The sequence below is a fragment of the Vombatus ursinus genome, unplaced genomic scaffold, assembly GCF_900497805.2.
Source record: "Vombatus ursinus unplaced genomic scaffold, bare-nosed wombat genome assembly UNPS02014942.1, whole genome shotgun sequence".
NCBI lineage: Eukaryota > Metazoa > Chordata > Mammalia > Diprotodontia > Vombatidae > Vombatus > Vombatus ursinus.
The window spans coordinates 2,466,096-2,479,202 of NW_020954720.1; the positions used below are offsets into that span (position 1 = coordinate 2,466,096).

General features: G+C 36.2%; 1 protein-coding gene across 1 annotated transcript in view; it reads right to left on the minus strand.

Moving 5' to 3' along the window:
* NDFIP2 (Nedd4 family interacting protein 2) overlaps positions 1–13,107 on the minus strand; it is a 102,563-nt gene that overhangs the window by 39,427 nt on the left and 50,029 nt on the right. The window contains exon 3 of the mRNA XM_027844509.1: positions 10,556–10,689. Coding sequence (XP_027700310.1) covers positions 10,556–10,689 — 134 coding nt within the window. The remainder of the gene's footprint in view (positions 1–10,555; positions 10,690–13,107) is intronic.

Below are 13,107 nucleotides of genomic sequence, written 5' to 3' on the forward strand. Positions count from 1 at the left end.
AAAAAAAATGAAAAATCTGTCACAAGAAATGGCTCATTGGGTAAGTCAGGGAAGAGGGACATATTCAGAAATGAAGGTGATGTAAAAACAAAAGGCTGCAAGTTTCAAACAGTTTTTATAAAATGAATTGTCCTCCATGGCACTGGAGACATAGCCAGGAAAAACAAATAGTGAAAGCTGAAAAGATGTGAATTAAATTTAGGCTTAGATTAAGGAAGAACTAGAGCAATCTAAAAATGCTAAATGGATTCTTTCCCACAATAGATTTGGGGGAAGGGGTGGCGAGACAATGGGTTTAAGTGACTTGCCCATGGTCACATAACTATTAAATGTCAAGTGTCTGAGGCCACATTTGAACTCAGGTCCTCCTGACTCCAGGGCTGGTGTTCTATCCACTGTACTACCTAGCTGTCCCTTCACAATAGATATTTAAGAAAAAACTAGATGACTATATGTTAGGTAAGTTATAGTAGGGCTTCTTTTTTCAGGCATTGGTTGGACTAGATGGTCTCTTAAGTATATCTGAAATTCTGGGGTTTCCTGTTCAGGAAAGAAAAGGGAATGGGGGATAAAGGTACTGTTTTAATCACTACTTTGAAAAGAAGGTATGAATTAGTAGCAAAGAAAGGACAAGGAAAATGTACAGCTAATTATGAATAGCTATGCATAAGTTTATACACACGGTATACCTATTTTTATGTCTAAAGTTTTATATTCTCCAGTCTAATCGCTCCCTTTTTGAAATTCTACTCATAAAATGTCATACCCTAGTTGAGTGGGACCTGGAGAACCAATGCCAATTGCACTTTCTTAACAGCAGCTTCCTTTTACCTAACTATTGAGGACTGGTTCATTTGGTTTTGGTTTTTATTGGGGGTGGCAGGGTGTCTGAGGGTGTCATTACCAAACAGTAAAAAAAAAAAAAAAAAAAAAAGGGACTGAAACACTTTTTGAGAGAACTTTGATATGTTTCACTTTTATCTACTTTCAACTGTGTATACCCAAAAACTGTGTATGGAAGCATTTGAGGTACTACTATAGTACAGTCAGCCTATACTCACACAACACTAAAGCATGAACAGCAATGGGACAGAATTCCTTGCCAGTGGCAAGTCAGAAAACTCGACTGGAAAAAAAAAATCCAGCTGCCTTCTCTCTGCATCAAATTGCAATTTCTGGCTAAAATAGGCTTTGACCTAAAGGGGGCTTCAAATAGTATCTGGTTATGTAAAAGGGAAGGGGATATGCAGTGTCAGAGGAAATTTTTTTGGGGTAAGGCCTCAAAGATTCTAGAGGAAAGGGTATATAGAATGACTCATTCTGATCACAGCCTGAAGGTTAGGTGGGAGGGAGGGAGGGAAAAAGAATTTTACTTTAGTTCTGAATCATGCATCTTAAAAGTGATGAAAAATAAACTGTTAGACTTTTGTTGACACATTCATTTTTATTTCAAATTAATATTGAAAGGTTTTATTTAAAACCAGTCCACCAAAGAGTTTTGAATGCAGATTGCAAATAGAAATCAACTTTTTGAAAAATGTATCTATTATAAATCAATACTTTTGATAAAAGAACGAGTGGCTGTGTGCAAGGCCAGACTAAAAGGCTTCAGTCAAAACCAATCTAAATTCCATGATCATTTTCCATGGAAAATTGTACAAAAGTCTGAAGTCAGAAATTTCCATACAAAATGCTCTGTTCAACCTAAAACAAAACTTCTAGTTCAGTAAGTAATCAAATTTAAATTCTTCTGTACATCCTTTGGACACTAAGAGAGTCTAGTCATACACATGATGATAGAAAACTAATGACTGAGGGGCTTAGTATCGCTAACTTGTCCTCATTTCACACTCTAAATCCTCCCAGATCAGGTTGTCTACTTCTTCTGGAAATGAATTTGAAGATGCAGCAATGAACAAGAATACTGAATATGGAATTGGAATAACAGAATTTGAAACCCAGCTCTGCGATTTGCTAACTGTGTAACTTTTGGAGACTTACTTAACCTCTCTAGCCTCTTAATTTTTTCTAAAAAGAAAGGGTCAGTCTGGATAATTTCTAACATCCCTTCCAGCTCTAGATTTTATGATCCTAATAAGATGAAGATCAGAATCAAGGAATGGAAGGTGGGGAAAAGATAGGAAAGTTAGCAAATTAAAGTCAGGATCAGGGAGCACTAAAGTTCAGCTATGATCTCTCACAGGATACACACTACTTATAATGTTTCTCACAGTTTCATGGTTCAATAACGACAACCACAACAATTACAACAACAACAACAATCATAATAATAAACAATAGCTGATATTTATGCAACCTTTTAAGGTTTTTTAAGCCAGTAAATAAGTCAGTCAATAAACATTTATTAAGTGCCTAGTATGTGCCAGGCACTGTGCTAAGCCCTGGCTCAATGAGCTTATAATTAAATGGGAGAGACAACATGCAACATCTATGTACAAACAAGCTATGTACGGGATGAATATAAAATAATCAACAACAATAAAAAAAAGTAGCATTAAGAGGAATTTGGAAAGACTACCTACAGAAGGTGGGATTTTAGTTAGGACTTGAAGGAAGTCAAAGAAGAGGAGGGAGAGAATTCTAGACACAGCAAACAGTCAGAGAAAATGTCCAGAGGCAAGAGATGGAGTGCCTTGTTCCCAGAACAGCAAGGAGGCCATCACTGGAGCAAAGAGGGAGCTAGACGTGGGATAGGGAAGATATAAGAAGCCTAGAAAGTAGGGGGAGTAATGAAGAGCTTTGAAAGCCATAATATATTATATTTGATCCTAGAGATGATAGGGAGGCACGGGCATGTACACTGGAACAGAGGGTGACATGACTGAACTTTCATCTTAGGAAAATCATTTTGGCAGTTAAATGCAGGATGCAGGTAACCACATAACTAAAATCACAAGTATTTTCAAATATAGAGAGAATTCTGTAGATATATAACACTCCCTACTAAATAACATCATATGTTTTACTTTACTTTGTAATTATTCATGATAAGGCTTTTTCCTTCTATATAACAAGTCTACTTAATCTTATTTTTTATATTTAAGATACTTAAGTTAATTTTTCACATGAAAATTTTGCTTGATGGTTAGTCTAACTATATTGAATCCATTTTATCATACCTATTAGTCTACAGATAAGCTGATTTTTTGTATCAATGTAACTAGTATGAGAATAGTAAAGAATCTGGGTGACTTAAGTTACTAGTTTTATGATTTTTTGGTTGAAAATTAATAACCTTTTCTTTTTAAGTGACCATAAAGGATAAACTCTGATTTTCTACTGGAAAATTATCCATGATCCTGTATTACCATTACTTTCATATATTGCCTATACCTCAGCATAAACCAGTAGGGGAAAGAATCAGAAAACAAAAGGCTTACTTTCTGAGGTATGAGTTCCATGAGCATTTTGGTTCTCTTTTTTATTTAACACTTAGAAAGTACCCACAATGTATTCATTATGATGGGGTAGGGGAAGGACAGCAGAGGTCTTAGAGGTGGAGACTAGGACATAAAGATAAATAACTGTCTCTGTCCTCAATAAACCTATACAATAATTTTTATTAATGTAACTTTGAGTTATAAATGATCAGTTTTTAAGTAGAAGAAACAAAAGTAGTCTATTAAGATCAACTTTGTATAAAAATTTACAATTTTGAAGAAGTCAAATGCCAACTCAAAATTATAAAAAAACTGTAAATGAATATTTTATGGTAAGATCAACATTACTGAAACACAAAATACATTTGCCAGAAAAAAAATTATCACAAAGTCTAAACTATGTAGAACTGTACCATACCTCTGGCGAGTGCAGGAATATTTCATCAAATAGACTCCTAGACTCCCTAAACTGTCCGTGCTAAGCATGTAAAACAATAAAACAGAAAAATATAAGATGAAAACTAAAAACTGTAAAAATTACTCACAATACATAAACTAAACATTGTCAGCATTTTGAGTTTCTTGGAACTACCATAGTCTAAAACTCAAAAGTGTAAATTTTTAAATTCATATTTAAAATGACAGCTACCTTTTCCCCCCATACTTTAAATGTACATGTTAATTATTGTGTACCACAGAAACATATAACCTTAAAAACTGAAGTATGTTAAATTCTAAAATTTAACTTTTAAAAAAAATTTATCCAGGCAATTACTCCAAAGATTTAATATAGATCAAAAATTTAACAAAGAATTGTTGTTCAGTTGTTTGGTCAAGTCTGACTCTTCATGACCCTATGGACCATGGCATGCCAATGCTGTCCATGAGACTTTCTTAGCAAAGATATTGAAGTGGTTTGCTGTTTTGTTCTCCAGTGGATTAAGGCAAAGAGGTTAAGTGACTTGCCCAGGGTCACACAGCTAGTAAGTGTCTGAGGCCATGTGTGAATTTAGGTCTTCCTGACTCCAGGCCCAGTGCTCTATCCACTGAGCTACCGAGCTACCTCTTAATGAAGAATAGTGTCCATTAAACAGTGAATGTTTCAGGTATAATGTATATTTAAGAGATCAGTAGACATTTTAAAAAAATTCAAAACAGTAAATTCTTAAAAGGTGTACATTACCAACTACAGAAAAAGGATGGCTTAGAAGAGGCTTTCAAATTATCAGTTGGTGAACTCTGATTACGTTGCTTGCATATTATTCCCAGCACCAAGAGACCACCTTCTTGCTACCAATCATTTGGAGCATGCTGACATAGCAGGATATAAGAATGTGAAAGAGAACAAGTAAGACTTCCAGGGAAAACACATGTATGTCCAATTGCTTTCTAAACTTAGAATTAACTGGTATAGTCATGGCTGCTTCTCCACACTATCAGTTCAGATGACATAAAATAGATTATTCATGTTTTCAACAAGGTCTATAAGCTCATCTCCTACTTTCTAACACAAGTTTTCCTCTTTCACAGGAGTTAAAGAATCTCATTCATGCACTTAGTATGCATCAGAGGCAAGACTTAAACCCTGGTCTCTGGCTCAATAGCCAGCCCATTTATCAACTCCACCATATTGCTTCATATTTATATTTTGGGGAAGATATAATTTCAGAGTTTACTTTTATAATCCTGAGGGAGTCTATTAGAAATCCAGTGCTTTTCAAATTTACATATAGGCATGCCACGAACTTTTATACTTTAAAGACTACAGCTCTGTTTTCACCAATATGAGACAAAAAACCTGAATGAAATTCAACAATTTCAACATTTATTAAGCACCTATCTGTAAAAGTGATTGTGCTCAGAGCTGTAGATGTAAGAAAAAAATGGCAGTTTCAAATCTCAAAGAGTTCTAATTCAAGAATATAATCTTTCTTTTAAGTATAAGATTAAGCCCTGTTTTATTTTTCATCTTTTTGTTTGTTTGTTTGTTTTTGAGGCAATCAGGGTTACTTGTCTTGTCCAGGGTCACATAGCTAGTTAAGTGTCTGAAGCCAGATTTGAACTTGGGTTCTCCTGACTCCTGAGCTGGTGCTCTAGCCACTGTGCCTAGCTACCCCTATAATTGATAATTTAGATCTAGCAATGTAGAGGGTTTTTTTGTTTGTTTGTTTTTTTTGGGGGGGGGTTAATGTGATCAATACAATGTCTAGACTATTCAAAAAAGATATCTAAGAGAAGTGTAAAAATAACGACATAGGCTATATAGATAATAGCATATATGAACTATTTGTACCCAACCTGTGATAGAGCCTTAGTAGTAGATAGAGCCTTTGGTAGTCTGATCAGCCACAGGTGGATACTGTACCTTGACCCCAACATAGTGATGTCATTTTGGCCCTCTTTGAGCACAAAGAACAACTGTTACTACTAAATAATAGCATTAAGCTATTAAAACTAAAAACAGCCTCACTGTCACTTTTACTGATACAAAGTATCTCCATGCAATCAACAGATCATTTGAATAATTGATTTTTAAAATGTAGACTTAGATCTCACAAAGATTCGAAAGAATAAGACCTCAAGACATTCTTTCATCATAATTTAATTAGAAAATTCTTCCCAAAGTAGTACTTTCAAGAATAGCTGAGGCACTACTTTTTTACCCATCATACACAGACCAGACACTTCTCTCATTTTGGGATTATGATGTAAGACTTGGAAATTATTTACTTTATCTTAAAATTCTGAATAAAAACTGTGGTGTACTAATGTAGGGCAGCTAGGTGGCACAGTGGATAGAGTGCCAGTGCTGGAGTCAGGAAGACTCCTTTCCGTAAGTTTAAATCCAGCCTCAGACACTTACTTGAGAAGTGACCCTGGGCAAGTCACTTAACCCTATTTGCCTCAGTTCCTCATCTGTAAAATAAGTTGGAGAAAGAAACAGCAAACTACTCCAGTATCTCTGCCAAGGAAACCCCAAATGAGGTCACAGAGACTCAAACATGACTGAAAAACAATTCAATGACAAACTTAGCTCAATTTTAAAATTTTCTTCCTCAAAACTGCTTTGCCCCCACCTCATAAATTAATATGAACATTCTAGGGTAGAATAGTAATTGAAAAAAACAATGAAAGATAAATCTAGAAAATGTGTATTAATCATAGACTTTTGGAGATGGAAGGGGTCCTAGTGACCTAGTTTAAACTCAAATTCCCTAGCTTGAATTTGTTAAAATCCAAATGCCTGTGCCTGCAGAAGAAAGATCTCTTCTGAGAACCAGCATTCAAGCACCTGGATGACTTATCTTCTAGCTCTCTCTCTCTCTACTGGATCCTTCCTTACTGCTTACAAACATGCCCATGTTTCTCCATCCTCAAAATGCCCTCACTTGAACTTTATATTCCTGCTTTTACCCTATTTCTCTTCTGACTTTGTGAACTAAACTCCTTAATGACGTAGTCTACCACATACAGGTGTCTCCACTTTTCCTCCTCTCACTCTTCTTAACCCCCTACAAACCTTACAAACTCTTCAAAGTTACCCATGCTCTAACTGCCAAATTTGTGGCCTTTTCTCAATCCTCATTCTTGACTTCTCTACAATTTTTGACACTGTTGATCACCCTCTGCTCTTTGATATGCTCTTCTTTCTAGATTTTCTGGTCAACACTCTCTCCTGGTTCTCCTCTTACATGGGGACCATTCCTGCTCAGTCTCCTTTGCTGAATCGTAATTCAGATCAAGCACACTAACCTTGGATGTCCCACCGGGCTCTTGTGCTGGCTGCTTTTCTTGTCCTATACTATTGTACTTGGTAATTTCATCAGCTCTCTATGCTGATGATTCTAAAATCTACCTACCCAGTCCTTACCTGACCTCCAGCCTCACATCTCCAATTGCCCTTCAGACATCTCAAATTGGGGATGTCCAGTAGATATAATAAACTCAACATATTTTAAATGGAACTCATTATCTTTGTCCCTAAAGCTTTTCCTATTACTACCAAGGGCATTACCATCCTCCCAGTCCCCCAACCTTGCAGCACAGGCAATATTTTTAATTTTCTCACTATCTCTCACCCCCTACATCCAATCTGTTGCCAAGGCCTGTCACTTACACTTTTGCAACAACTCTCTAATATGTTTCCTTCTCCCCTCTCACACTGCCACCAACTTGATACAGGCCCTAATCTCCCTATGTTTGGACTTTTGAAATAGTCTGCTGGTTGGTCTGTCTTCCACAAGTCTCTTCACTCCAACCTATCCTCCATTCAGCCACCTAAGTGCTTTCCTTAAAGCACAGGTCTGGCCATGTCACCCCCAAACTCAATAATCCAGTGGTTTCCTATCACTTCCAGGGCTCCAAGATCAAACACAAAATCCTGTTTGGCATTCAAAACCTTTCATACCCTATCCCCATCCCCCACCCCATCTCCTGAGTCTTCTTACATTGCCCCTCCTCCGCTACATACTCTTCAATTTGTAGTCTCCCCCATTAGATTGTTAGCTCCTTGAGGACAGGGATTGTATTCCCAGTACTTAGCACAGTCCCTGACTAGTAATAGCTGCTTAATAAATGCTTATTGACTATCTTTCATATACATGCATACACATGATCATTAAATCCTTTCATTCCTAAGGATGAAATCCTTTGCTCAAATATCCAAGGAACTATGTTTTTCAAGAATCAAGCAGTCCAACCCTAAGTACAACCACACCTATCTCAGATAATCAGTGCTCAAGGCTCTTCAAGAAGCAGAACAACTGATGAGGCATCACTAATATATGTCAGAAATGGGTACTTTTCCTGTCTATGGAGAATAACCAAATGTCTTCCTTGTGCTGCTGCCATCATTTTATAAGCTTCCCAATCTTTGTTGAAGGTACTGCTATCCTTCTAAGTCATCCAATTCAACTCAATAAACATTTATTAATCATCCAAGTTCATAAGCTCTGAGTCATCATACTTCAACTTTTTTCTCTTCCTCAGTTGCCACATTCAATCACTCTCCAAGTCTTGTGATTTCTAGCTCTATAACATCTGTCATATCCACCTCTGTCTTTCCCTTCAGTGCTGCAACTAAACCTAGTTTGGGCAAAGATCTGTTGTTGCTTGGGTTCCTAAATGGTTCCCTTGATTCTAATCTCTCACTCTCCCATATAGCTGCCAAAACAACCTCTCAGTCTCTCCCCTCTCCAATTCATCCTCCACACACTTACCAAAATAATCACCTTAAGGCAGAAGGTCTAACCATTTCACTGCCCTGGTCAAAAACACTTAGTAGGCTCCCTTTAGTCTATAAGTTAAAATACAAACTCCTCAGCCTGGCACTTAAAGCCCTTTAACCTAGCTTTCCAGATTTATTTCAGCTTATTCCCCTTCATACATTAAACATTCTAGCCAAACTGTATTATTGGCTATTCCCACACTTAACCTCCCCTCCCCAATACCTCCTCCCTCTACCTCCATCTCTCAAAATCCTTATTTTTCTTCATGACTCTGCTACTAATCTCCATTAAGCTTTCTTTGATCACCCCAGTTGTTAATGTTCTCCTTCTCTCTTACAAAATTCCTTGTATTTATATGTCTATGTACATGCTGCATCCCACTGAAAAATCAAAGCATCTTGAGGGCAGGAACTATTTTGTTTTTTTCTTTCCATCACTAGACTCATGAGACACCATCATCAAGGAGAAAGAACAACAGAGCTAGCCTATCACCCTCACAAAATTTTTTATCATGAGCCCACAGAATTTTATATTTTGACTGTCCATCTCATCATTAACTTAGGACATAAAGGCCAACACATCTAACCTCATATACTCCTTTGATACTGATTCCCTGTGCCAAACTTTTCATCACAACAGGAAATACTATCACACCCTAAGTCAGGAATTCAAGAGTGATCTTTGAATCATCATTAGCCTACAGCTATCTAACTAATTAGGTAACTAATTATGCTGCTTTTTTTTTTTACTTAAACCTACAGTCTTTATTTGTCTTTTCTTCTCTACCAAAGTCCTATAAACTTGTCCTCTCTTGCCTAGAGTACTGTAGCCTCCTCCTTACCAGATGGCTTGCCTTTAGCTTATCCTCCAGCTATTGCCAAAGTTATTTTATCCTTCCTTTAACTATTACACATTATAATTCTGTTGTCATTTTGCATTTTCCTAAGTCTAAGCTCTTAAAAGGTCATTTCAAAAGCATCCTGGACTGTCTTGTTTCATTTGTCTTTTCCAGTAACACAGTCCACTCCCTGTGCTCACCCTGAGCACAAATCCCTAAAGCTCCTTATGACTACAACATCCCACCTTTTACTAAAACTCACTCCAGTTCACTACGCATTTAAACAGCTCCTGAAATTTCACCTTCTCCAACCACTAAGTTTTAATGGATTATGAAAGTATTCACCACTCTGACCAATTCAGAGCTAGAACTAACTTCTGAGATCATTCTCTTCAACTACATATAACATACGTACCTTACTAGCTATTACTAGTAATATTACTAGCTATTAAATTTTTAATCTCTATGCATCCTATAAATGTGCATCCATATCAATGTACTGTCTATCCAAATGGTAAACTACTAGGGGATAGATTGGTATCTAACTCCTTCTACAACTCTGGGCAGTGCATCACACATAGGAACTTAGGTGTTCTTTAATAATGATAGTGTTAGAATATTTGACCTAATCAGGTTAGATTCTTAAAATCACACGAGCTATTTATTTACCCTTCAACTCTAATATGGATCTAAACAAGGATGGATTGCCCTTGTTTATTTCCTTAATGCCATCCAAAGTCAAATGATTTTATCATACAAGGCATCCATTACAATAGGTGCTGAAAATATAAAAATAATATCATTATGTTTAAAATATAATATGGGAAGTAAGAAACATGCACTAAAAACTATTATACAAGAAAGAATGTGATAAGGGCAAAGGAGGAGTCCAGAAAAAGTGCTGAGAACTCTCAAACAGAAGAAATGATCTCACAAGCTGGATAAAAGAAGGTATCCTGGAAAAAAGGAAGGATTCAAACGTTAAAGATAGCTGGAGGATAGGGCAATTCTATTCCAGGCAGGAGAGACAGAATGGCCAAAGGCAAACAAAAACTGCATTTCTAGAAAGGGAGAATTATTTTTCTTACTCTCAGAGATGTTTCTGCTGCAGCAGCTGCCATTGCAGCAGCTTTGGCCTTCTCTGCTTCATCGTACGTAGGAAGAGAGGTAGCTACACTGTAGGGTGGTGGCACAGGATAAAATTCGCTGTGAGTTTCTGTTTCTGAAGAAAAAGAAAAAAGATAAACATGAAAGGCAAAGTATGTGAAATCATTTTTGTACATGGTTCAATTCCACATCAATGATAATTTACAAAAATTATCTACATAGCTATGTAGCCCAAGGGGAAAAGGAACTAAAATCATTTAAAGTTGAATTTTTTTTTTAATCTGTAAAGCTATTTTACAGTTATTTTAAAGCTTTCCAAGTCTACTGCTACTACCATAAAAGAGGCAGCGTGATGCAATAGAAAGTATACTAGACTGGGAAGCAAGGAAACTTCAGCTCTACCATTCATTAACTGTAACGTTAGGCAACTTGTGTGGTCTACAGCTAAGGGTCTTTATCTAAAAGATAAAGGAGTTGGACTAAATGATCTCTCCAATCCCTTCTGCTTTCCAGTAATATCCTACAGCCTATCCTCCTCCAATCCAGTCTATAAAAATGCTATTTCATTTTCCTAATGTACAACTTTGATCATGATACTCTATTACTGAAAAATCTTCAATGACCCATCACCAAGTATTGAACAAAATCTATACTCTTTAGTCTGATATTCAAACCCTTCCATAATTTAATTTCAACCTACTTTTGCAGCCTTATCTCACAGGACTCTTGCTCACATAGTCTACATTCTAGCCAAACTGGCCTATGTGCTTGAAAACATTCCAAATCTTCCTAACTGTATACCTTTCTTCATGTTATTCTCTACATATGAGATGACACCCACTTTCTATCTTACCAGCTAAAATCCAAACTACCACAAATGTTACATCCTCCCTTGTCTTTCCATCCAGAAGTGATTCATCCTCTCCTTATGAATTCTGACTGCACCTTAAAATAGTCTACCTTACATTGCTTTATCTCCTCTTCCTAGATTTCTAAGACCAAATGGGGCCCAATATCTAGCATAGTTTATTATGTAAAACATATACATTAATATTTAATAAATACCTGTTGAATTAGTGTTTCTAGGAAAGAATTATTTCAAAAATCAAGTAGTGCCTATATACAAAAAATTATATACAACAGCTATTATATGTTAACTTTTCCAAAGAGATATTATGATATTTAAATATCTGTAAAAACTGTGTTAGACTTTTTACTTTAAGATCTTAGGCATGAAAAACAAAGTAGATGCCAGAAGCACTTCACCCCATCCATTTTTCAATTATAAAATGTGCCATTATCTTTGCAGCATCCTATATATTAGTAAGTATTATGGGCATAGCAAAAATAACACCAGACTGAGAGCTAAGAGGCCTGTACTCTGGTTTCATTTTTGCCAATAATTAGTTGTATTGTCTTTGGGCTTTAGTTTCCTTATAACTGTTTGATGGTTGTTTTAGCAGGAGTGACCCAAATCAAGATCCAGCAAAAGAGATTGAGGACTAGTCTAAAGAGACAGGAAAACTGGGCTATAGGAGTAGTATCACAGGAACCTAGAGAGAAGAGAGTATTAAAGAGAAAAGGGTCACTAACAGTGTCAAAGGCTGCAAAGAGGTCAAGAACAATGAGGACTAAATGGCAATTTAAGAGACAACCAGTAACTTTGGAAAGAGCAGTTTCAGATGAATGATGAGGTAACAAGTTAGACTGCAAAAATAAAAAGGAGGAAAGGAAGAAGAAGTACCAAATAACAGTTATCCATTCCACATCGCAGGGGATTAGGGACACAGAGCTCCCATGATCCGGAAAATCTGCGTAAAACTTTTTGGCTCTCCCTTCAGACTAGAGGAGAAGTCTGATTTTTTTCTTCTCCTTTTATGGAATATTTACAGTACTTTATTGCAAAATTTGGGTTAAGCATTTGGTCATAGACTACATGTAGGTCAATGTTAAGTAAAAATACTGGTCTTTGTGTGTCATCTGCTTGGCTTTCATCTTCTTTTCACAAACTTTAACTTTTTACTTATTTTAATTTTAAAAAAGAAATTGTGTATATTTATGGTATTAAAAGATAAAATATGTTGATATCATACAGTACTACAAATTATGCATTTCTGTGTTTCTAAACTTTTTCTTTGTCATCTACTGGCCTTCATGTGTTGTCTAAGGCTTCCACAAAACTCCAAAAAAATCCCATTTAAGTTCTTATCCTGACCACATATATAGATAGATAGATAGATAGATAGATATAGATATATACAAACCATGATGGAGAAAGTCACAATGTGGAAGGGATAACTAAAATAAAATAAAATAGTCAAGTAGATTTCTAGAGCTTAGGTATTACTATATGTTAATGTGTCAGTACCCGTACATTAGTCTGAGGAGACTCAAAAGACTGTGACCCTCATGGTAATCTCACTACAATTTACTCATAAAAACCCAAATTTGAAAATATAACAGACACAATTGGTGTTTATCATTTGAGGAGGCTCATTCTCATTCTCTCATCGCTCATTCTCAAAAGTAAGGT